General features: G+C 45.8%; 1 protein-coding gene across 4 annotated transcripts in view; it reads left to right on the forward strand.

Annotated features, from left to right (window-relative positions):
• The window catches only part of ABLIM3 (actin binding LIM protein family member 3), a 120,180-nt gene that overhangs the window by 52,066 nt on the left and 41,095 nt on the right, over window positions 1–27,019 (forward strand). For all 4 annotated transcript variants that reach the window (XR_010133964.1, XR_010133965.1, XR_010133966.1 and 1 more), the window contains exons 4-8: window positions 5,831–6,014; window positions 7,908–8,020; window positions 14,593–14,719; window positions 18,297–18,390; window positions 24,544–24,631. Coding sequence is in view for 1 of the 4 variants with exons in the window: in XM_004042789.5 (XP_004042837.1) it covers window positions 5,831–6,014; window positions 7,908–8,020; window positions 14,593–14,719; window positions 18,297–18,390; window positions 24,544–24,631 (606 nt within the window). In the remaining 3 variants the exon portion in view is untranslated. The remainder of the gene's footprint in view (window positions 1–5,830; window positions 6,015–7,907; window positions 8,021–14,592; window positions 14,720–18,296; window positions 18,391–24,543; window positions 24,632–27,019) is intronic.

Consider the following 27,019-nt stretch of genomic DNA (forward strand, 5'->3'; position numbering starts at 1 on the left):
AAAGGAAAAGAACCCATTGGTCACTTTTAGATAATGCTGGTGAAATCATTATTTTGAAACAAATAATATGGGCAAAGAATCAAAACTTTAACCTATTGTACAAACTGTACAGTACTTAACTGTAAGCAAAGGGTTAATGAAAGTTTCTATCTACAGAAACACTCCACCTACGGGAGCCTGTAGTCCCAGCTACTCAGGAGGCTGAGGCAGGAGAATGGCATGAACCTGAGAGGCAGAGCTTGCAGTGAGCCGAGATTGGCCACTGCACTCCAGCCTGGGTGACAGAGCGAGACTCCATCTCAAAAAAAAAAAGAAAAAAAAAAAAAAAAAGAAAGAAACACTCCGCCTAATAAATGAAGAATTAAATAATTAGAATATTTTAATTTTGCAAAGCTTTAATGAAATAGTGTATCTAGCAATGATCATCAATAGCCATTTCTACTCACCAACACCACCCCCCAAATCATAGAAGTACAGAACATCAATGTAGTATTATTCCTAAAAAGAAAAAAGTAATCAGACCTGAATTTCAAGTCTGTAGATATAACCACCATTTATAGAAAATGTAAAAGAGAGGAGAACAAGTTAATCAACACCATAGGGATACACTCAGCAAAATCCAAACTGTAGAAATGACTCAGTCTCTTTAATAAATACATTGCAAGGAGAAAATAAGAAGGAAAAATAACTAGCAATTAAGGGACTTAAGAGGTACATCAAACAAATGCAATGTATGAACCTTGATAGATTTTTATTCAAACAACTATCACTAAAACAAAAAAAGAGAAGAAAAAAAGGATGGGATAATTGGAAAAACTTGAACACACTGACTTGATAACGCCTTAATAGACATTATTTTCAGTGCCTTTAGATTATTGTGGTTGGCTTTTTTAAAGAGTCCTAATATTTTAGAGATACATTCTGAAATAATAATACTAAAAAGAAAGTCAATAAGAATTTATTAAGGTTACTAAATACAGAATAAATATAGAAAAAAATTGCATTTATATTCACCATTAACAATCAAGACACCATTTACCTGAACAAGAAAAAAAGTTTAATTTAGAAATAAATTTTATAAAGTTGTATGAGATAAAAATTATAAAATTGTTAAATTTATAGAATATCATAAGAAAGACATTAAATACCTAAATAATTTTTTAATATGCTAAGCTCTCTGATAGAAAGATAGAAATATCAAAAAGATGACAGTTCTACTCTGGTTGAACTATATATTCAAAACAATTCTAATACATTCCATAAGGTTTTCCATAGAAATTAAGAAATCAGTTAAAATTATATTCTTGACAAAAGGCCAGGAATAATCAAAGCATTTCTAAAGAACAACAAAGCAAGAGGGCCTGTCCTACCAGATATCATCATTTGTTATTAAAACCTATTAAGACCGTGTGATCTTGGATTAAGGACAGATAAAAAGACCAATGGAACTGAATATAGAACCAAACACAAACTTTCATATATATGGAAACTTGCTTTTTGCAGATCAGTGGGGAAAGATTAGACTGCTTAATAAATGATGCTGAGATGATTAATTATCCATATGGGAGAAAATCAGATCCCTACTGTATATCATTCCCTAAAGTCAATTCCAGGTGGATTTGCTTTACTATGAAAGGCAGCTCAATAAAATTTTTAGAAGGCAATATAGGAGATACCTTTTTAGGATTTCAGGGTAGAGAATAATTTCTGAAACATGACACAGAAAGGGCAATCCATAAAGGAAAAGATTCACAAATTCAACAACGTAAAAACTGAGAACTTTGGTTCATCCAAAAACAAGAAAAGGGGAGCAAAAAGCAAGCCCCAAATTGCAGAAGATATTTGTAATAAATGAAAAAGGATTGATTTCCAAAATATATTAAGAATTTCTACAAGTCTAAAATGTAAAAAATGAGCAAAAACCATTAGCAAGTATTTTAACATTTGAAAAAAATTCTCAATTTGATTAACCATTAGGGAAATGAAATTTAAAAATCACAAAATGATAAGTGATATCATTTCACATCCACTATGTTGACCAAATATGTCAGATATTACTAAGTACTGTTGATGATATATATCAGTGGGAACTGCTGGTGGGAAGGTAAATAGGGAAAGCTCTTTGGAAAACAGTGAGGCATTACCTCACAAATGCAAGAATGTTTAGAACAGCATTTCCATAAAAGCAAAAAACTGCAAGTAGCTCAAATGCCCTTCAGCAGTGGAGTAGACCAACTGTGATGTATTCAGGCAATGGAATACAGCACAGCAGTGAAAACGAGTGAACTGCAGTTACGTGCATCAACGTGGATGAATCTCAACACACAATACTCAGGGAATGAAGCAGGCACGGGACAATTGCAGTATGACTCCATCAACATAAAGTTCAAAAAGTGGCCAAACTAAACAAAATATTGTTTATGGATACATCACAGGTGGTAAGACTATAAAGTAAAGCAAGGGAATGATAAACACATAATTAGGGACAGTATGGGACAGAGGTGCTCTTAAGGAGAGGAGAACAGGCTTCTAAGGAATTGGTGATGTTCTGTTTCATAAACTTGGTAGTGGGTACATGGGAGTTATTTTACTATTCTTCTTTAAACCATACATATATATTCTATACATTTTCTCTATGTATAATATATTTCACAATGAAATGTTCTGAATAATGAATTAGATCACCCTCAGGGGCCCTTCTAACTCTCGGATTTTGAAATTTCATAAAATCCAGTCTCATTCAAAAAGTTGAAAATCACTAAAACTGTATGACAGAGTCTTGTACTTTCTGATCTAGATGTGTCCTCAGTTAACCACCCAGCCCCTTCATCTTACAAATGAGCTCCAGAGAGCTGGGATAACTTTTTCAAAATCTCCCAGCACTTGAGTGCTAGAACAAGACCACAGACAAAGGTCCAATAACCTACAAAACATCACATTGTTCACTGACGCATTCCGGGGCTGTGCAAGCCCTCCTTCTGGGCCTTATATTTATATTGAGCATTTATTCTGGATTTGCTCAAAGCAGTTTTAACGTTCAATATTGCGTTCCACTCAGCCTCAGATCCATCTGTCATGCTGGTCCAGCTTGCCTTCCATCCCTGTGCTCCCCACTGTATTTTCAGGAACCCCTGAGAGGCTTATCAACATTTACATCCTTTCTACCAAAAGCTTCCTCCTTCAGCTCCTTGGGGGAAATGGAGGACTGATTGTTCCAAGTTTTCCTATGGTGGCCTGGATTTCTCCACTGGGAGAGGTGGCTCTGGGGGTGGAGTTGGCAAGAGAGACAAAGGAGAGAGAAAAAAAAGGGAAAAAACAGGAGCTGTTTCCAATGAGGTTGTAGGCCATGACCTAATTGATTCCGCAGCCATGAAGTCAACTGCTCCGCCACCTGCACGGCCCAGAACAGCCTGTGCTCTGGTTTGCCTGCTCGTGAGACCAGACATTGTTTGATGTGATGAATTTTCATAATGCCTGATGGAAGATGAACCCTTCCCAGACTTCTGCCACCACCACCATCTTCACCACACTCCTGCCTCTTCATAGGGGTGGGGTTGGGGGCCACAAGCAATGCTCCACACTGAGTTTAAAATGTTTAGGCGTATAGTAAGCACTGAAGGAAGCTTTTCTTCTCATAGACTTACAGCATGTCAGTTCTAAAAGAAAAGCTCAGCCTCTTCATTCTGTGTACAAGTGAACAGAGGCCCCAGAGAAGTGAGGGTAAAGTTCACTGTTGTCCAGAGACTCAGTGGCAGTGATGAGACCAGAGGTTGGGTGGTCTGACTATCAGACCACTGTGTCTCCCACTGTCCTGAGCTGTCCCCTCCCCCCATGCAGTGACTTCTGAAGCTGCCTTCTCCTCACTCAGCCTCACCCCTTAAGCCTCCAGTCCCCAAAGGTGAACAAACATGTATGAAATATTTCTGGCATTCACCTGGCAGTCTCTCCTATTTTTAACCTGGCTGCTTTTGCAAAACAACTTGCCCTGTTAAAGGGGAGATAGTATTTGCTGGGGTGTTTTCACTCAGTTCCAGGTTGACTCTTCAGACTTACAGTCTTGCTAACTATCTTATTGGTTTTCCCATCATTGATCACCCTTGAGAAAGCTGACTTGTACTAACCAACTCCTCAGGAAACTGATGTAGAAAGCCAGAATACCTGTTCATCAATGTGGACGAGAGGTGTGACCTTGAGTTGGATTGTTTCATGGTGGCCTGGCCAGCACCTGGCCTCTCAGAGGCAATCTAGGTGGAAAGTCAGTCCATCAGACAGCAGCCTCAGAACCAGGAGAGCTGGTGACAGGATTTGAATGGGCGCCGCAGTTGCCTTCCTCTGATTGCTAACCAGGCCCCTTCCTCGCTGGCGCATCCTTGCTTTAGCTGATTGGTACATTCAGTGGGTTTCTACAGTTCTGGTGGCCCTGTGAGCCATTTATTGCCTTGGAAGAAATTTTGCATCTTTCTGCTCTGCCCATCATGTGTTGATTTCACAACTTAACTCCTTACAGGTAAATCTCATATTTCTAAGTCCTTCAGTGGGGGTGGATCTCACATAATTCAATTGTTGAAACACCTATGAATCTACTTGTTTTTCTGTTTTGTCCTACATTTATTTCTCCCTATTATCCAAAAGAATATTCTGAAAGACTATGAAATGCCTTGTAAAATCCTGTTGCATCTCTGTTCAAAAGCCATCAATGCAATTGATCATTTTTGCAGCTGAGTGATGGAGAATTATTACAATCTTCTCCCATTTTTGTATATGTTTGAGATATTTTTCTAAATTTTTCTAAACTAGGGGAAAAAACTTCCACGGCTCTTCAGTATCCTACAAAACCTAATCTTCTTAAACTGGATTCAGGCCTTCCTCCAACTGGTCTGAACAATCTTTTCCTGCATTACTTCCCACCACTTCCTACAAACACCACCCCTACTTCTAGCCTTCACACAAATATCACTTGCACCTTCCTGCCTCTGTGCTTTGGCTCATTCATTCTGTTCCTTTAGTGTTCAACTCAGATGCTACCTCCTCTGAAAAGCCTCCCATGATCCCTTGCAGCTGACAAGGCTTCCTTCTTCTACCTCATTCACAGTCCTTACTGCTTGCACCGGTTCCGTGGACCATCACCGATGATATGGGACATTTTTTCTATATGATCTTCTCTCTGCAGCATTTTTAGCTCTTTGAGATTCAGGGATTGTGTTTTATTCTTCCTGCCTGAGAATAGACACCCCCCACTCCTTATGGCTATGGTGAGCACAGATTCTAGACTTCAAATCATCCCATCCCATTGCCATCCAAAGGTGTCTCCAGGTTGGGATTTGGAGCATATGGTCCTCACACTGCTCTTCACCTGGCACAGAATCATGCACATAGGAAGTACCCAGGAAATGTTTAACTGAATGATTCTTTTATTACATTCATATTTCCACCAGCTGTGTGGCCTTGCGTGAGCCACATGGCATTAAACTTTTCATTCATGTATTGGGAGGATTGTACACCACCAGTGCTTCTTAGTGTGCATCAGAATCAGCCTATCTGGGTGAGGGAATGCTGTTCAAATGCAGATGCCCAGGCCTCAGTCCCATGGAGTCTGATTCAGGCCCAGGCATCTGGATTATAAGAAGCTCTCGGGGTGATACTGATGCTAATGGCCTACTGGCCATTCTTTAAGGAATACTGGCCCCAAAGGCCTGTGAAGTCTGACATGCTACCATTCTGTGGCCACTCATGACACAGTGAGACACCAGCCTTTCCCCCAGTGAGGACCTTCTGCTTACAGACCCTCCCTGGACTCAACCTGCCCTTGTTTTCCTCCTTGTTCCCCAAGTATGTGGCTGTGGCCTGGCCCAGTCAGGCTTCTTCTTCAAGAACCAGGAGTACATATGCACCCAGGACTACCAGCAACTCTATGGCACCCGCTGTGACAGCTGCCGGGACTTCATCACAGGCGAAGTCATCTCGGCCCTGGGCCGCACTTACCACCCCAAGTGCTTCGTGTGCAGCTTGTGCAGGTGAGTGGGCGACCAGCAGGGCCTGGGACCCTCTGCATAAGCCCCCAGGGCAGGGGAAGACCTGGCTTTTTCCAGGAAGTTCTGGGGTTTACAAGGTTTGTGCTGCACATTTAGATTTCTGGAACCTCAGGTGTGGAGGGATCTGATGGGCCAGTGGTTTTCAAACACTGTAGCATCTGAATCTTTCTTATAAGATACAATCTGATCTAAAACACTGGTTTGTCCTGTGATAGAGGCAGAGTGAGGATCTGTACCTCTAAACTCAGCCTCCCAATTCCTCTCAAAAGGCCCCCAAAGAAACCACTGATTCTCTCAAAACTCAGTTTGGAAACTGTGGATCTGGCCTATCCTCCCACACCCTCATCCACAGGTGGGACAGCGATGTCTGTACATAGCCTTCCTCCATCATCCTGGCACCACCTCATGCTGTTGGAGTGACCCTGGCAAGTGACCCCCACCTCTGTAGCCTCAGTTTCTCCACAAGTAAAATGGAGGTCAAAGCCATTCCAACCTCATTGGGTTTTCTTGAAGATCAATGAGATGATGATGCAAAGACATTAAATGCTCAGTGATCAGTATGTGAGAGTGTCTGTTTTTATTATTCTTTTCATTATCATGATGATAGTCATCTACCTTCTCTCAGGACATCTCCAGGGATGGAGAGCTCATCCCTGCCTCCTGCTTTATCTTCCGCATCTCCATCACTTGTTAATTCAGCAAGTGTACATTAAGACTCCACTGAATGCCAAGCAACACATTAAGGAGATGAAAAAATGAAGAAAGCTCAGCCCTACCCACAAATACATTAAATGTTAATGGACAGCTCTGATTACATCATAAGTAAAGCATGATTAGAGTATATACGTATTTTTTAATTGGGAAAGGAATGTATGGATTAATTATTCTCCGCATAAAATAACCACCAGTCACTTACCAGTTAGAATAACTAGTTAGAGTTTCTGATTGAGACTAATGATAGAGTGTGTAAGAAAACATAATCCTCTCGTGGAATTCATTTGTCTACCCAGCTCTTAAAACCTGAGCCCTGAGCCCTGGAATCCCAGACCCATCAGAGGTTAGCACAGAGGGTTCCTATGGTACAAGATGAGGTCTCTGTCAAGCCAGGTGACTCCCCAAGATCACGCAATGTCTTTCTACCAAAAGCTAGTGGCTGAGCCACGATAAGAACGTAGCTCCCCCGACTCTCACCCCAGTGCTCATACAAGGGCAATGGAGCCCCTGGGAGCCAATGTTAGGTGCTGTGCTGAGAGTCCTCATAACAGGCATCCCACTGCATGGGCGAGAGCAGCTCAACAGTGGGTGTGGTGGTGCCAGGGATTCTGTGTATGGTTCATAATTTAGTTGGGGAGGCAGAGCATGTACAAATTTGAGACTCCTCAGCTGTGGAAACTGAACAAATCCAGATGAGGAGAGTAACAGATTATTTACAGACTTACAAACTTCCTCTTGGGAAGGGGGATTTTGAAAAATGCCTGAGTAGTAAAAGGAAGAAATTTTGGTAAGTTTGGGAGTTGAATGAATTCTTAACATATGGGGATAAATCAAATTGGGATGGAAAAAGTCCTTCCAGAAGAGAGAACAAGTATCTGAGGCGTTAGTAACCTCTACTTCTTACAGCCTAGACAAGTAAGGTCAGATACGCATCATGATCTGCCCAAAATATACAAACAGCCTAACTGGGCTCCAGTTCTTGCTGCCAGGCCCCTAATTGAGCAGTTTAGTTGGCCTGTCACTGTGAACAGCATTTGAATTTGCGTGGTGCTCTAGAAGTCAAGCTGTATGTGTTACCAAAGTGCTTTGAGCACATGTGTGGTCAGCTACAGAATCCCTCAGAAGAGGGTGTGTTGAATTTCTCCCTCATCCCATTTGCAGGAAGCCTTTCCCCATTGGAGACAAGGTGACCTTCAGTGGTAAAGAATGTGTGTGCCAAACGTGCTCCCAGTCCATGGCCAGCAGTAAGCCCATCAAGATTCGTGGACCAAGCCGTGAGTCCTCCCCACGGGTATCTCCCTGTCCATGGGTGTGATCTCTCTGGGCTCCCCTTTCCCAGCACTGCCAACTGCTCCCACGGGCCTGGAGGGAAGTGGGAGAGGTTCCCAACCTGGAGGCCTCCTGCATCATGACCCCGTTGGCATGTGGCCCAGACTCACAAGCTTCACAAGCACAATGCAGGGAAGAGGGGCTGCCTGGCCATAAACAGTGGTAGCCAGTGCCAATATTTGCCACATGGTATGTCTCCTCTGGGACAAGCTGAGTTCCTGATCTTATGTCCCACGGATACCTCAATAGGGCTGATCAAGTGTTTTTTCACCAGTGGCTCTGAATTTTTACCAACTGCACTAATAAGAATTGGCAGATATGGCTTACAGAAGAGGTAGTATGGGGTGCCCTGGGAGCAAACCACAAGAGCTGTATTGGTGCCTCTTTGAGTGTTCCATAGACCACTGCATCAGCTTCACTGTGGGACTTGTAAAAATGCAAACATCTGGGCTCACTCTGCACCTCTAGGGATGGAACCTAGGAATCAACATTTCTAGTAAGCTTCCTGGGTGATTCATTTGCTGTTCCTGAGATTCAGAACCACTGTCTAGGGATAAACACAGCATCTGTCATGCCATGATGAATGTTATGTTTTATCGCCAACCACAGATTTGGAAGGAAACTGAGGACCAGGAGCGTGCCTCAGAATGGTCATTCTAATTTGTGGGATGTCCATCCCACTCAAGTGTGCCTAGTGATAAGATATCTAAATCACTGTTCCCAGATGCCGTTGGCAGGCTGCTGCTGCACATGCCCACACACACATAGACCCAACCCCCTTGGTCTTGGTAAGCCACACTAGGCTCCAGTGTTCTTTCATGTTATATGACACTCTCACTGGCCTCGACAAGAAAATCAATGAAAATCCCATTAGCCTCCTGTGCTGCATCACTGTGCGGGTGCAGGGTGCTGTTGGCCATGGCACCAGCAGAGTCAGCATGCTGGGCTGCATCCAGCCAGAGAGAGTGAGCACAGATCACCCCGAGTCAGCAGGGCTTAGCTCCCAGGGGCTCCCCTGGAGTCCATCCAGCTATGGTGAGCTAAGGAGAAAGACAGTGGGAAGGCTCCCTCCCTTGCCTGCTCTTCCTTTCAGCCAAATCAGATCTGTTCCTGGAATGTGCGGAGCCCTTTCTTTGGCATCCTTGATGATGCTCAAGAATAGATTGCTGCTCCAACCAGGTTTCCATGTCAAGGTGACTGAGTGCATACAGTGTTATCCTTCACAGCTCTTTGAAAGCATCATCCAGAGTGACAGAAAAACAAGGAGGCTGGGATATGGGACCACGACCCTGTGGCCAATGCTGCTGAGGACCTCCGAGACTGATGGGGCCATGTGTGAGGCAGGAGAGGGAGAAGTGAGCCTGAGTCGGGAGGCTGCCAAACTTCTGCATGCTGCAAAGCAGTCATGAAGCCTCCCTGAGACTCAGTTTACCCAGTTATGAAAGAGGGATGGAATTTCCTATCTTCCTCACAGGAGCGTTGGGGAAAGCAAATGTATTAGTTCAGGGATCAAACTAAGATACATTGCTTATATAAAATGCTCTATAAATACAGAGTGAGGGATGATATTGGCATGGAGGTTTAATATAGAAAGCACACCAAAAGAGGTTGAGAATGAGACTCCTGGGTCGGTTGTTATTTTCCCTAGTTTGGATTGTGTGTTACTGTATGCATTTGTGCTACACCTATCACCTACTCTTTAGGTGGGATATTTCTTCAGCTGAATGTGGGAGTCTCACATGTGAGTATGTTTTCAAAGAGAGGCTCCCAAATGTGTCCACCATAATTTGGATGATTAGGAGGTGGAAGAAGGTGAGGAAAAAGTGAGTCAAGAGGAGCAAATGAGCACATGGACAGTTTCCAGTGGGGGCATACTTAGTATTATAGCTTATCTTGTTACTCACAAAGTAAAGACATCAATCCATGATTGATCACTGATTGTCTACAGTGGTATGTTTTATAGAGGTATTTTCTCCAAAGGTGGTCACTATTCATGCTGCAAATGCAAAGTAGCTCCTGACTAGATGGGGTGTTGGAAGGTCTTCTAAGCTCCCATGGGATACAGGAAACCAAAGCCAGGTGTAAGAGATTGCTAAGAAAAAGAACATATCATGGAAAAGGAAAAGAAGAACAAAATAATTGGGGTTTTTTAAGCTACAAGTGTGATGTTCCATCTCTGGAGAGTAAATAAAGATATTCTGGAAAGTCAGGAGCAGTGTCTACTCCAAAGAGACCAAGAAAAATACTCAGGAACTGTCAAGAGAAAATAATTCTGTTACCACAGGAAGAAGAAATGTTTCCTCACCGACCTCACTGAGAGGAATCAGCAACAGTAGCAGCAGAAACCCCACCAACACAACTTTCACCATCACCATCACCACAATAATCATCATCATTGCAAACATTGATTGACTGTTACTATTTCCAGGCACTGCACAGACCTCAGTGAGAAGAATCAGCAGCAGTCTCAGCAGCAGCACCACCACCGCCACCACCATCTTATCACCACCACCACCATCATCACTAACATCACCGCCATTGCCATCACACCACCACCATAACCATCATCATCACTAACATCACCACCATCACTACCATTGCCATCACCATCGCACCACTACCCTCACCATCATCATCACTAACATCACCAACATTATCATTATCATCACTACTATCATCATCACCACAATCATCACTACCACTATCTTCACCATCACTACCATCATCATGAACAATACCATCAGTGCCACCACCATCATCACCACCAACACCACTGCCACCACCAACACAATCACTACCATCATCCCCACCACCACTACCTCCATCACTACTACCACCATAACCACCACCATTGCTAACACTGATTGACTGTTACTGTTGCCAGATACTGCAAAAACCTCATTGAGAGCAATCAGATGCAGTAGCAGCAGTACCACTGCCACCAACATCATCACCATCACCTTCTCCACCATCATCACCATCATCATGACCAACACCATTGACACCACCACCACAATCACCAACACTGTGTCTCCAACACGATCACTACCATCATCACTACCATCACCACCCTCATCACCATTATGAACAACACCACCATCACCATCAATACCATTGTCACCACCAACACAATCACCACCACCTTCGCCAACGCTACCATAATCACCACTATTACCACTATCGCCAGCACCAGCAGCATCAACACCATCACCATTATTATTACCACCATCATCACTGTCACCATCATCACCACCAACACTGTCAACACCAACAATACCAGCATCACCACCACTAACATAGATTATTACTATTGTCAAGCACCTCACTAAGTGTTTTATACAGATATTTCATTTAATCATTACAACAACCCTATGAGGGAGATAAGAGTAATTATTTTACAGGTGAGAAAACTGAGACTCAGTGAGCATAAATGACTTGCCCAAAGTCACCCAGATAATGAGTAATGGAACTAGAATGTGAGACCAGCCAGTCTGGCCTTAGATCCTATTCCCTTGACACTCTGTACCAGAGACATGACTTGCAACTTGGGAAGTGTCTAGTCTTCCTGGATTAGTTGCCTAAAACAAGGTACGGAGCTTGCTATGACTCACAAAACCCACTCATTTTTGCTGATTTAAATAGAATGAATGACACAGTCTAAAAAGGATAAAAATGGCTGTCTAGCATCTTTAGGAGGCCTCAGTTTATAACTGAGGGATCTGAGAGGGACAGGTGGTAGCATCATACATTCTGCCAGCTGAAGATTGTAATTTTGGAATAGAGAGGAACATATGGAGGAGTGGACAGCTGGCTCTGCAGACACCAACTTGGAACAGGGTGTGGTTTTCCTGATTCTATTTATTACACCAGACCCACGGGCTCCTGGGTGGCATGCCTGAGGCTCCACTGGTGGTCAAGAGTGAAAGGAGGAAGAAGAGGGAGAAAAGGTCCTAATAAATAAGAAGCTGATATAATGGGGGAGCAGCAGTATAGTATAAAAAGAAAAGCCACATGGAGAATATGTCCCAGAATTCTCACAGGGAATCAGCAGGCTTCCCTACAACAGGACTATCACTCCTGGCTTCAGAACAGGGATTGGGTAATGCACAGAATGTGGGTTAAAAACAGGAGAATGTAAAATAATAATGACAACAACCACTTATTGGATTCATATGGGCCAAGCATTGTGCTAAGGCCTAACGGGCCTGATTTTAATTAACCTTCACACCAGTGGTTTAAGGAAGATATTCAGATGAGCAAGTCTGGGCTTAGAGATCATACAACTCATAAGAAAAGGAGCTGGGATTCTCTCCTGGGCCAGTTTCCCACCGCTCACTCCAACTCTCAGCCCAGCCTCTAACCACTGCTCTGTACTCTCTCCTACAGCTTAACTCAAGGGGTTAAATTTATCTCAGATGTACCACTGAAAGTCAAAGAGATAGGATTCATTACTAGAATATGGCCATGAAAGGATACAGCTATGCAATAAGTTTTGTTGAAGTAACAGAGAATTGTGTTGTTTGCCAATAACATGTCTTTCTCCATGGAATCCACAAGTGAATTTGATCAGTGGATGACCATGTCAAGCAAGAAAAAGTGTAAGGAATAAAGAAGAGAGAAACTATAGTTGTCTTTAATTCTTTAAAAGAACTGTCATATGGGAAAAGAGGTGGATTATTCTTGATGCATAAGAATGGGAGCAGTCACGGGAGTCAAGTCTCAGCTCCATATAAAGAAGACAGTCATGACAATCATACCTGTCCAAGGGCAGAGTGGACTTCCTCACCACCCCTTCCTCAGGAGGGGTTAAACTGCCCACTACTGGAGGTGATTAAGCAGAGGAGGGGTGCCCACTTGTCGAGAATGCTGTAGGTTACTGCATTGGGTGGGATGTTTGACCGGATACTCTGTGAACTCCAAACCCCTATGGAATTTTTAGGCCCTGCTGGGGAGGCCCACAGAGATACAAGTTCAGTATTAGTGGCCTAGAAAGATTGACCAGGTGTCTACAGTCCTTGGGTTCCTCTATACTGAGCTTGGGCAAGCCATTTCAGACCCCTGTCTATCTGTAAAAGAGAAGGGGGTACCTGACCTCTCTAAACTATTGCATTCTGGAGTCTAATTATTGGGCAGGGGGTGCAAGTAGACTTATAGACTTACCCCAGGAGAATAGAAAGGAAGAGAGATAAATCCCAAAACTCTTTATTCTCTCAGCCCCCATCTGAAGGCCTGGGGCTTGAAGCATTTTGCAAGTAGAGACCTTTCAGCCCCCAACTTGTACTAAGGGATGTTAGAAAGGCACGCAACAGCCAAGAGGCGGAGTACTGTGGGAACTGACTCATACAAACACTTCATCAAGGCCCCAGACCCTCCCTGCAGCCGGCTGGACCCACCACCCTTCCTAGATTTGCAGACACATCATCTTTTCTTCTAGGACAGGCTCCCAGCTGGATGTGGGGGCTTTCCAGCCAGGATCCCCTAACTTTACATGCAGTTTCTGCTCTCCTCACTACTCCCAAGTGTGCATTTGTCTTATGGAGCCAACAGGGAAGTTTGTCCTCTGGTCAACTTTGCCCCATGAACCTTTCCTCCGCCAAAGTGGGTCATCCGGTTGGCTAGGCCTGAATTCCCAGCAGTTTCCAAGTGCCTTGGACGTTGGCTCCATTTCCGGACCCTCCTCAGACATTCATTGAGCAACAAGCTGATGCTAGGCTTGGCCCACATTCTCTTGGCCCCAACTCACATTCCAGGGTGACCGTGTCAGGGAGTGAGGGCACCTTTCTGGTTTGAGACAGTCTCATCAGACCCTGTAATCCTTGCCACTTGGGAAGGCACATGTTCGATGTGTGAAGCACAGTGGGGAAGGGGTGGCTGTGGTAATTCTGTTTGTTGCCTGGGTACCATCAGGCCCATTCATTCATACACATTCGGCAAATATGCTTTGAGTTCCTGCTATGGGCTGAGCACTGTGCTAGGCAAAGGAATAGGTTTAACCACAAAATATAAACACAGCCCTTGCCAATGTGTATATAGCCTAAGGGTTTGAAAAAATGTATACTTAGCCCATCCCCAGGAGCAGTGCTTCTTAAACTTTACTCTGCACGGAGGTCTTGTTAAAATTCAAGAGGTCTGGGTTGGGCCTGCAATGCTGCACACTGCCAGCTTCCAGGGATGCTGATGCTGCAGATGGCAAGGTCACGGACAGCAGCAGAGTTTAGTTAGCAATTTGAGGAGGGCTGGAAGCAGTGCAGGGTCCACTTTCAGTGAACAATGTGGTCTTGATGACAAGCAGGGAGGTCTTTCTTTCTCTCCTACACCAAGACCCCTTGTCAAGAGGCCAGGACTCCAGTGGCTTTTTCTCTCCCCTGGGAGAGCCTCTGGGCAGCTTCCAGTGTCAGGGTGGGAGCAACTATGGGAACACTGGCATTCAGGGAGGGGTTTCCTCGACGTGGGCCTGAGATAGCGGGGGTCAAAGGCCCCAGGGTGCTTTGCTCAGCAGTGTCCTCTTGTCTTGCAGACTGTGCCGGGTGCAAGGAGGAGATCAAGCACGGCCAGTCACTCCTGGCTCTGGACAAGCAGTGGCACGTCAGCTGCTTCAAGTGCCAGACCTGCAGCGTCATCCTCACCGGGGAGTATATCAGCAAGTGGGTCCCCTTGCTCCCGCCCCAGCTGCCTGGGCCTCTGCATTCTGTGAGGCCTGCCCCATTGAGCCCATGCCTGCATCTCCAGCATCATCTCCCTTCCTTTCCGTCTGCTGCTGCATTCTGGCCAAACAGCATCTTTCCCAGCAGCCTCTTTCCCCCGTTGGACCCTCCCGGGGGGGGTTCCCTCTGCCTGAGACACCCTCCCTGTTCCTTGCACACCTGCTGCCCCTTCTCTCCCTTCTGGTCTCGGTCCCCATGCCTTCCCCTCCGGCCGTCTCTCATTTACTGCCCCATTTTGGGACCTCAGAGTCTTGGGCCCTCAGATTACCTTGTTGTTTCCTTCACACAGGCTACCACCATTGGTAATTACACATTTATCCCTGGTAACTTTGTAATAATGCTAATAATACTACCTACCATTTATTGAGCTTTAATTATGTAGAAGGAACTCACTACTTTGTATGAAGTATCACTTTAAATCCTCATAACTGCCGCTTTGAGGAATTTATCCCCACTGAATACTCAGACTTGAGAGAGTAAATAACTTGCTCCAGTAATAGTGTTTAATCTCTGTACCCACCAGGACAGGGGCTTTGTTTTAATCACTGCTATATCCCCTGCCCTGAGAGCAACACCTGACCCACAGTCAATAATATAGTTGCTGAATGAATTTAATGGAAATGACAGGAGGTGATGGGTGCATAGTTATCCAGAGGGGCCAACCTCCAGTGACCCACACACTGCAGTATTAGACAAGCGTCCTCTTGTTGCTGGGCCCCAGTGACCACATTTATATACTCAAGTACCTAAAAGCAATTATCAGCACAGATCCTTTGTCACAGCTTTGACATCATATGACCCTAGACCCTTCTAGGTGCCACTCTCCGGCCTGATGCCAGGCAGTGGCAAGCACACAGAGCTGCAGCACACATGCTCCTGCTGTCAAGACCCTGCAGTCTAATATGGGAAACAGATATGCTGCATTCATGAAGAATTATGACACCAGGAAATGTGTGATCAGGAGCCCAGACAAGCTTTATTCTTCAAGACCTTTTTGATCCTAAGTGACAGAAAACCCACCTCCAACTCAATTAAAAGCAAAAATAGGAGTTTATTAACTCACAGAAATGGGAAGGCCAGAGGCACACTGGCTTCAGACATGGAGGAATCCAGGGGCTTAAGGATGTCATTAGTACTTCAGAAGTCTCTGTCTTTCTCTATCTTTTTGTCTCTCTCTCTCTCTCTCTTTCTCTCTCTCTCAGTCTCTCTTTCTCTCTCTCTGTCTCTCTCTGTCCCTGTCTTTCTCTGCTGTCTTCATGGTGGATTAGCTCTCCATCTGGCCCTCCCCAAGTGCTAGCAAAGAAGATTGCCAACACTCCAGGCTTTCATACCAAGCCTAGCAGAAAAAGAGGCCTCTTTCCCAGGAACTCCAGCAAAAGTCCCAGGGCTGCCTCTGATTTGGCCACTGTTAGGCCACATGCCCATTCCTGACCAATCACTGGCCCAGAGGATCTGAACCCTAGAGCCAGAGAGCAGCCTCTTGTGACCCACAGGGACCTCAGCTGGGAAGGGGTGGCTTCCAAAGGGAAATCCAGGTGAGGTACTATTATCAGCAGAAGGGGAAATGGATGCTGGCCAAACAACACCTGCCTGCGTCCAAGATAACAAATAAAGGGCTGTGAATACTCAGAGAAAAAAAGGATGACTGCTAACTAGCATGAAGTAGAATCTTGAATCTCTGAGAGTTCCATGGAAGGTGGGGGTAAGATTCAAAAATGCAAAGAAGAAGAGCTTCTAGGCAGAATGGCCAGCCTGGGCAAGGCCAGGGCAGTAGGGGAGTGTTGGACATCTCCATCCTGTATAGGAGCTCAAACATGTGCCCAGGTGAAGCCAGATCCTGGGCTGCATAGGTGAGCTGAGGTCACATCATCGAGAGCTCTCGATGCCATGCTAGCAGGAGTTTGGCATTCCCCTCTATGCCCACCAAGCAAGGAGTGCCCTTAGTACATTGCCAGCCAGGAGTGCTTGAGTCTGGAAGCCTAAATCAGAGTTCTCCAGGGACTTAAGGGATTGTTCAGAGCTCCTCTCAAGGAGGCCCAGCCCAGATTGCCCACCACACCTGGTACCTCTACAGCATAGCTCTGGGCCCCTTACCTGGCTGCTGGCAGAGTGGCAGGGGCTCAGAGGCACTGGCTCAGGCATCAGATGCCCAGGATAGAAGCACAGCCTATGTGACCTTGGCAAGGGACTCCACTGCTCAGAGTCTCAGTTTCCTCATTTATAAAAATGGAGAGAAGACGATCTACCCGTAGGGTTGTGTAAGGGCTCAGAGATCTGTGCTTAGCACCCAATAACTGCCCAGTAAATACTCATTTTACCATCCTCTTTTAGAATTGTGTATTGCTAATTCCCCAAGAGAAGGATGGATCCAAAAGAGATTGTGTTGGCATTTATACTCAAATCTTGTTGGCTCATCACATCCACCTTCTGACAAATGACTTTTTCTCCCTGCAGAGCTACCCTCCCGCACCCACAGAGTGAGAACCTGATTGAGCGGGGGAGGAGGGAGGAGTTGAAAGGGTTGGGGGAGGTGTGTCTCAGGGGCTCACAAACAAGTCCTTGCCTTGTGGGCGCAGTCACACCTCCAGACCTTGGTCGGACATCTTCAGACCTTGGTCCTCACTGCTGCTTCTCCAGGAAAATGCTGCCCAGGGTGGGCCCCCAGCAACCTCATCAGGGCAACAGCTTCGAGATGGAAAAGTGATGTGCCTCTCCTTTAGGTCTCTCAGTGTCTGAGCCAAGTTCTCTTACACCCAAAAGTGAAAGAAATGTTTCTCTCTCCTCAGAGTTCAGACTTGGTCATTAGAGCGAGGCAGAGCCCGAAGCAAAGCTAAGCTCTCCGATGCCCCCAACTATCTCTACCTCAGTCCTAGAGAACTGAGAACCAAATGTCCTCCTCAAAGACTCCTCTCAGCAATCATGGCCATTCCTCCAGCTGCCATTTGCTGAGTACTCAGTATGGCTAGGCACTGTCCTGAGCCCTAGGGTACACTGGACCCATCTCCTTTAATCCTCATGACAACCTGGGTGAGAAACCAGACAACCTGGGTTTGAATTCCAGCTCTAGGTCATCCTGGGTGGCCTGGGACAAGTTACTAAAGTGTGCTATGCTTAGGTTTTCTCACCTACACAATGAGGATACTAATAATTCTGACTCATAGGGTTGCCATCAAACACCATCAAAGAGCCCGGCACATGCCAGCAACAAATGTTAGTGGCTATTATTCATAGGGGGTGGTATAAGAATAAGGGATAACAATCTTATCACTGTCCACCAAGTGATAAACGTTGGGTAAAAAATGGAGCACACAGGAGGTGGTCCCAGGAGGCTTCCTGTCATCTACTGCTCTGGGAGCACAGTCAGATGATTCTTTCATACAGATGAAATTCTTTATTAAACGAGAAGTATCGAACTTTGGCTCAGTCAACATAGGCTGCAGGTCCAGAATCTAACTGCCATGTGCACCCTCACTGATCCTCCCTAACTTCCTCATCCTATGTGAACTTCTTCTTGCAGGGATGGTGTTCCATACTGTGAGTCCGACTACCACGCCCAGTTTGGCATTAAATGTGAGACTTGTGACCGATACATCAGTGGCAGAGTCTTGGAGGTGAGTGGGTATAAGTAACCGTGAAGATGTGGCAGGGTGACCTGTGCCTCCAAAAAGTCATCACAGAAGAAGGAGAAAGTCACCCCATACCTTTTTTTCCATAGCCTTTACCTCCTCCACCTTTGCTTGCTACATGACCTTGAGCAGATAACCTTGCTGAGATCTCTGGGAAACCCCAAAACGAGAAGGTAGACAAAATTCTTCCTGGTTCAAAAAATGCTGTGCTGGGAAAATCAGTTGTATCTTTGATTCGGACCCAGATAGATTTCTAGAGAGTGACATTAGGATTTTCCTCCCAGCCCTGCCGGAGGATGGAAGTCTTATTTATTTATTTATTTATTTATTTATTTATTTATTTATTTATTTATTTATTTTGTTTGTTTGTTTGTTTTAGTATTTGGTAATGTGCTGATTTAAGAGCCAGCTTGTCTAGCAGCTTGCTCCCTAAGCCCTTCTTTGGTGGGTCCATCACCATGGCAACGCCTCTCCCCAGCCTTCGATGTATGACTCCTTCTGCAGTGACAGACAACCTGCAAAACCCTTGCTGAGGCCTTGCTGAGCCCCTGTGCACTGGTCTTTCCGGCCTTTCTTCCTATACCCTGTGGGCCTGGAAGCTATCTTCCTATACTTTGGGACCACCCACCTTGATGAATTAGAAACAGGGAAGGGCTCAGTGGAAAGGAAAAATAATAGCCTAACAGGAATAATTGAGTTCTAATATTGACTCTACTCCTGCTCAGATTTTGAGTAAGTATCTTTGCTTTTCTAGGCCTCAATTTTTCCATATGACAATAGCTAGAGGATCAGATTGGATCAGGTATTGTCAGCAGAATCATTAATTCTGCCAAATCTGGCCAGTTGGTTGTGGTTACCATGAGTGCTTTGTTGAGAACAAGTCTGCAGCCACATGTAGACTCAGCAGGAGGGGATGTAGCAATCAGGAAGGAACTCTCTGAGGACACGCATTGAAGCAGAGCCCTGAGGATGAAAGAACTATCCCTGAAGGGCCCTGAGGTGGGAAAAGATAGAGGAAGAATGAGCTTGACCCATTCAAAGAACAGAGAACCCACACAGAATTGTGGCTGCAGAATTTTTCTCAACACAAGCACTCATGGTAACCACAACCAAGTGGCCAGATTTGGCTGAATTAATGATTCTGCTCACAATAGCTGACCCAGTCTGCCAATGTGGCTGAATTCTATAAATTGAGGGTAGGGGAGGATGAAATATAAGAGTATATCATATATGGCATACCATGTAGGACTTTGTAGACCATGTTTAGAAGTTTGGGTTTTATACTCAGTGCAATGGAAAGCCACTGGAGAGTTTTAAGCCAAGGACTAACATGATAAGATCATGTTTTTAAAAAGATTTCTGTGGTTACTGTGTGGAGAATTTTCAGAGAGAGTCAGAGACAATGAGATATAAACAAATGAGCAGAGCTGGGAAACATTTAAGCATCTCGAGAGCTGTAAGGAGTGCGATGCAGAGGACAAGGCGTGAGTCCAGGAAGGGTTGTTGGGGGTGGGTTTCTGAGGGCCTGGGATACCAGGGTGGAGTTTGCATGTGACTCACTGGGCAAGGGAACATTGTGGAGAGACTGGGCAGGAACGTCCTGGTTACAGCTGGGCTTCCGGGAGGATGACGTGATAATGTACACAGGCTACATTGAAGGAAGGAAGCTGGAAGGGATGAGTGAGGAGGCCCCTGTGTGACCCAGGCAGGAAGGACTCAAGAGGTATAGTAGCAATGAAGAGGGAAGCCACCCTTGTGCCCAGCCCTATGGAAGTAGAATTCCAATCACTCTGCAACTGAGGGGCAGCTTGTGGACATGGGGATTGAAGGAGAAGCAGCTAAAAGTTGCACCAAAGAATTACCTATTTCTGAGGGATAGGAAGCCTGGTGTCCTTGGCAGAACTGGGGACGACAGGGGAAAAAGCTGATCTGGCAGAAACATGGCGAGTACCATTTAGGATGAGTTGTGATTGAAATCCCAGGAGTGTTTCCAGAAGGCAGTCAGAAATACGGATCAGAGGCTGGGAGTGGTGGCTCACACCTGTAATCCCAGCACTTTGGGATGTCAACACAGGGTGATCACTTGAGTCCAGGAGTTCAAGATCAGCCTAGGCAACACAGTGAGACTTCATCTCTACAAAAAATAAACAAAACTAGCCAGGCATGGTGGTGCACGCTTGTAGTCCTAGCCATTCTGGAGGATCACTTGAGCCTGAGAGGTGGAGGTTGCAATAAGTTGAGATTGCACCACTACACTCCAGCCTGGACAACAGAGCAAGATCCTGTCTGAGGCAAGAAAAATGAGAAAAGAAAAGAAATATGGATCAGAGCTCAGGAACAAAGCTCAGGCCTGGAGGAGCCAATCTTAAAAACATGAGGCTTTGAATAATAGCACCACCAGAGTCCTCAGGATTTCCAAGACAGAGGAAAGAGAGCAAGGAAGGAGGCTGACACCAACCTTGGCGAGCAGCTGCTCACAGTGAAAGCGACTCAGAGACTGAGGAGGTAGCAGAGGAAGATATGGGAAGAGAATCGGGCATTCAGTGAAAGGACAGAGCTTCAGAAAACATGGCGAGGTCAGAGTGTTGGTCAAACTCTGTAGAGCAGTGAAGGACTGCGTGGGCTGCGGAAAAGCTGTTGGATGTGGGAAAGGTCACCTTCAGAAGAGTCGTTTGTTGGCTTTGCAGAACTGTGGGGAAGAGGCATCCAGAGTGTAGTAGGTTGAAGGGTCAATGCGGTGGGAGATATTACAAAAGGAAACTTTTCTTTCCAGAAAGAAAGAACTTAGATTACAGACAGGGCCACAGATGGGAATTTGTTCAGCATTTCCAAGCTGCTTTGAAATCCTGTTGGTGGCAGCTGCCGTTTCCCTGAGAGTTACCGTTGTTTAGCATTGCGGTAGACTGTTCCTCCCAGGCAGCTGTTGTGACTGAGTTTCGATTGATCCCATTTCTACAAGGCTCCATTAGCATCTTCGACTTATTGATTTTTTTTTTCTTAGAGCTGGAAGAGACTTTTAGCAATCAACTAGTTCAACCTCTTCATTTTACAGATGAGAAAAGTGAGACCAAGACATGCAGTGTTTTTCCAAGGTCACAAGCAGCATTTCTGGTAGAGACAGAGCTAAAATCTAGGACTCCAGGCTGCTGTATCCATACCGATACCCACAGCTCTCAGCCACTTGGGGGTCTTTGAGGTAGCATGATGTCAGGAAATAGACATGGCTGCAGTAAAACAGACTTGGATTCAGATTTTACCACTTCTAGCCCTGAAGCCTTAAGCAAGATATGTCCTCTTAGTCTGTATCTATCAACAGACAATACTACTGTCATTTAATTCCTAATGAATATGTTAGTCAAGACTTTTTGGGCTGCAACAGAAAGGAAGTTTCTCAGCTCCTATAACAAAAAGCCCAGGAGCTGGATCCAGTGCTTAAGCGAAATCATTTAGAATCCCCAGCCATCTTGGCTTACTTTCTTCCAAGTTAAGTTTATTCTCAGGAGGGCGTTCTTGGTGATGGGAAAGTTGGACACCAGTTGCCCCAGGCTTAGATTCTATCAGCCGGCATGCCCGGTGGAAAAAAGAACTTCTCTTTTCTAATAGCTCAGCAAGCATTCTGGGACTGACTCTCATTGGACAATCTCAGGCCCATCCCTGGGCCACTAATTGTGCCCACAAAGTTGGAATATGCTCATTGGTGGGGTCAGCACTACTTAACCCTGTGGAATGATATGGAGAAGAGGTAGCCCCACCCAGGAAAGGCTTGGGACTGTTTCTGGAAGAAGGAGGAAAGAATGATGGCCATGCAGGAACAACAGTCGCCCAAGCACATCGTCTGGCACACTGCAGGCATTCAATTAAGTTGTTTCTCCTTCTCTTCTCATCCTGTCCCTTCCCATTTCCTCCCTAGGCCACCCCATGGTCCCTTCCTCAGTGACAGAGCTCAATGGCTGTCAGTGTCACTCCTTCCATCCTTGTCTGTTTCCTCACCAAAAAGGACCACAACCTGGTTTGCTTGTTGCTACATTTTTGAACCTGGTTTGCTGTTTTCCGTCTTCTCAAATAGGGCTCTGTTTTGAGGGTACCAATTTTTTGCCATTTTTCTTTACTATTTTCCTGATTTCAGTTCGTTAATAGACAAAATGGTTCATCTCGGCTAGCTGACGTGGCTTTTCCTTACTCTGGGTGCAGGCTGCCCTAACCTCCCTTTCCTCAAACTGTTTTCAACACCATCCAAGACTGGGGCTGCTGAGATGGGCACAAAGCCTCTTTCAGCTGGGGTGAGGTAGTGGGGCATGACATTTAGGAAAATACTAGGCTTCAGTTTTGCCAAGGCACTGTTGCCACACTGGAAAACAGGTCTATAATCAAAATGATAAAGAGACACAGAGTAGGAAGAGGCTGCTAATTAAACTGATTATCCTTGTCATGGTACAAGGGAATCAGTCCCACACATTCCAGCTTAGGAAAATAGCAGGCTCCTTCCAAAGTTTGAACATATTTGCTTTGATGATGACAAGGACACTGTCTCATTGGTGTGAGGCCATATAAACAAACGGGGGGATAAAAGGAATATTGGAGATTTTTTCTTTTTGTAAAAATCTGCCTTTCCCACATTCTTGCTAAGTTTTTAGAATGGAGAGAATATCTCCAGAATAGGCAAGCCCATCCCAACAATCTTCCACTCCCCCCACATAAAAAAAGAAAAAAGAAAAAAAAAACTAAATTTGGAAATAGGTCTTCTTATTATGCAATTATAATTTTTGAATTGGAAGGAACCCATTAGCATCAGATCAAGTGATGGCTTGGACAGGGACCTTTAAGAACCCCTAACATCCATCAGTTTCCTCTGGGCATTACCCTCCCCCAAAGAAAACCCTGCCCTGATGTTGCAAAATATTTCTTCAAAAAAGGCCCACCTGCCAACCCAATTGTTGCACCAAGCTCCTGCATATACAAATGCTGGAGCTGCCGCTGAAGTTCCCTTTTACAAGCCCTCTTGGCTGGGATTTTGGTGTTAGAATTGTGACTCCAGAAGCAAGTGCTGAGCTGGTGACTGACTCACACACATCCGGACCCAACACTGCTGCTGGCTTGCAGTGAACCCTTGAGGCACAACCTTCTCAGGGGCTGTTTCTTCCCCCCATGGAAGTCTTTGCAGCTGCAAATTATTTTCATTTTTAATTTAAATAGTGATGAGGAAGGAAAGTGAAAATAGGGAAGGGCACTCACCAAAGTCACACTGGGGTGAGCTGCGGTAGGGCTGGACACACCAGGGCAAAATAGTCACAGGACTGGCCTGGGGATCTGGGGCTCTACAGTGGGTCCTAAATCACCCACTGAGCCCTAAAAATCTGTCCTTTGTGTGCCATTCTCACAATTTGTGCCATGTCTGTGAACCTCGTGTGCTCATTCTTCCATAATACTTTAAGTGTCTTGAGGTTGGCTCCCTTATATGTAAGGAAACTTATATACGACATAACAGGAAAGCCAGTATCACTTGCCATATTGCATGTAACTTGAAAATAAATAGAGTTCTAGCTAGATTCTATTGCATGTGGAGGTTCCAAGCCTCACACGTGTTCTCATTCTTTAAAAGGCAGATTTGTAGGTTTTGGATAGATGTTAAAGACACATAAGCACCGAACTGGTACTTCGTCCTTGACAAAATCAGAAGAATGTATAGAGGACTGAAAAGATCTTTTTTTTTTTTTCCATTGGTCCAATGTTATTAAATCCCAAGTTCATGTACCACTTAAAATCATTTCATGTAACATTAGTGGTAAGGGCCTCTCACTTGGGGAAATGCTGGGATGTCCTCAAAGCAAGCCTGTTTCCTCCTCTGGAAATGAGGAAGTTGGACCAGTGGCCTCTGAAGTGTCCTTCCCAGTGTCAGAATAGAAGAGCAGGTATTCAGGGAAGTCCCCTGAACTGCCATCAGGGACCCATGGAGTGAATCACGAAGCTTCCCGGCTGGTCTTTTAGATGGTTGTGGACTCCTCTGGGTAGCTCCAACCAACTTTAGGGCCATGAAGATGCAAACAACACTAATGTACCCAGGAAAGATTCAAACCCAATCTGCCCCATCAGACAGCAGCCCTGGCTCTGACCTCCTGTTTCATCTTTTCATTTCCATAGGCAGGAGGGAAGCACTACCACCCAACCTGTGCCAGGTGTGTACGCTGCCACCAGATGTTCACCGAAGGAGAGGAAATGTACCTCACAGGTAAGTAAATCTGACCCTCTGTAAGGCCTTCCGACCTGCTCATGACTGGAAAGGAGATGCGATCTTCAGGTTCAGTGTTATCTTGGCTTCAGGTTCAGTGTTATCTTGGCTTTTGGCTTGTCCTCAGAATTGCAATTAATTGGCCCCTCTCTGGGTGGATTGGGAAGGTTGCCGGTGTGGCTAATATGAAGTGACATGTAATCTGCCTTCCGTCTCTGTGCACCTCCACCCGCTGCCCAGCTGGCCTGCTTCCCTGGCAGTGCTCTGAGCAGACTCTCCTGGCTCTGCCTTGGGGGTGGAAGCTGAGCTGCACAGGCCCAAGGGGTCAGAAAACCTCAGAGGGACGCCTGGGTTGCAAAGTGTCTATAGCATCACAGCCTCTACTCTACCTCCTTCTCCCCACATCTCAGAGCATCATGCCAGGCTGCTGCTCAGGGCTTCCCAGGGACTCTCAGAACACACAGAGGAATGAGGAGTGCCAGTCGTCCCCACAAAGCTAACCAGGGCTGCTTTCCATCTGCTGCTTCCCAGCCCTCTTACCCCAGGATTCTTACAACAGTCCCCTAATTAGTCTCCAGATTCTGCTCAGTCCTCTACCCTCTGCCCAGCCCACCATCCCAGGGCATCACATGCTCTTGGCACTGCCCTGCTCTTCAGGGCCCCTCCCTGTCTGCCTATTTAGCTACAAACACTTCAGCCTAGCATTTAAAATCTTGCCAAGGTCCCAGGCTTCCTTTGTAGCCTTGAACATACCCGACACCTAAGCTGCCAAAGCTAACTTTTGATCATTTATTCATCCACTCAATGATTGTTTCTTGAGCCCTGCCATGTGTAGGCTCTGTGCCAGTGTCCATGGTGAGGCGCACCCAGCCCTACAGTCCCCTGAAGGAGATGGGCATTAATCCATAATCACATAAATAAACATCAGCTGTGGTAAGTTTTATGAAGGAGAGAAGTGTGGGCCTTCGAGAGCACATAACGGGGTAGGAGGAGCCCCAGGAGGGCTCCCTGACGAAGGGCCAGGAGCTGAGATCCAGACCATGAGTGGGTGTTAACTGATGTTGTAGTTCATCCGGGCTGTTATAACCTGAGCAGACTGAGATACAGACAGGGCAGCTTATAAGCAGAAATCTATTTCTCACAGTTCTGGAAGCTGGGAAGTCCCATGACCAAGGGTCCAATAGATTTGGTATCTGACGTGGGCCCACTTTCTCAGAGATGGCACCTTCTCTCTGTGTCTCCACATGGTGGAAGGGGCAAGGCAGCTCTCTGGCGCCTCTTTTATAAGGGCACTGGTCCATGACCTAATCACCTCCCAAATAGCCCTACCTCCTAAGACCATCACCTTGGGGGTTCGAATTTTGGCATATGGATGTGGGGGACACAAAAACATCCAGACCGTAGCAACTGAACAAAAAGTGGAATAGGATGCACCAAACTGAGAGGACAGAGCCTGCAAGACTCTGAGGTGGGTGAAGAGATGGCGAGTGCATGAGGGCAAGTGGAGCCTGTGTGGCCAGGGTGCAGACAGAAGTGAGATGCAGCCAGGAGGCAAGCAGGGTGTATGGGCTGGGCCTTGTGGAGAGACTTTGGCCTTGAAATGAACTCATGGCCCTTTCCCTGGTCTTCCTGTGCCCTTCTTTGGAAATCCTATCATTTGAGGCCCAGTTCAGTCACTACATGCTTCATAGGCACCCAGGATTTCCCCAACCCCACCTACAATTTAACACAGTCCTCTCTTCCCCCATCCCCACAGCCCTCTGTCTGCCCCTGGTCCCCTCCAGCTTGTATGAGAGTTGTTGGCCTCCTCCCTAAGGTCCTGTGCTCCTGGCACTGGTCCCTCAGCCCTGACCCTGGCCCATGCATACTCCCTCCACAGGTGAATGTCATTGGTGGAATCGCTGTGATTGGATAGCCGTCTTGAGAAGGAATTAGGGCCCTTCCTCCAGGTAGATCTAAGGCCAGGGCAGCAGTTACAGGGAGTGTGTCAGTATCAGCTTGTCCTAGCCACAATGCCCACAGCCATGAGTTCCCTCAAGATGCAATGAGTCCCCCTGTGCCTACAGCCGAGTTCCTCAGCCTCAGCACTGGTGACACTGTGGGCTGTCCTGTGCATTGTAGGGTATTTGGTACCATCCTTGGTCTCTACCTACTAGATGACAACCACGTGCTTCTTCCCACTGACAATCAAAAATGTCTCAGATATTGCCACATGTCCCTAGGGGGTCAAAATCATCCTCAGTGGAGAACCACTGGCCCAGAGCTACCCAGCAGAAACTTGTGCCATCTGCTAAGAATCCTGGAGCAGGAATTCCTATGTTGGATTAAACAAAGTGACCATTTCTAAGATGCTGTCTACTTACTTATATGAACTGATGCTGGAGTGGT

This window comes from Gorilla gorilla, chromosome 4 (assembly GCF_029281585.2).
Source record: "Gorilla gorilla gorilla isolate KB3781 chromosome 4, NHGRI_mGorGor1-v2.1_pri, whole genome shotgun sequence".
Classification (NCBI taxonomy): domain Eukaryota; kingdom Metazoa; phylum Chordata; class Mammalia; order Primates; family Hominidae; genus Gorilla; species Gorilla gorilla.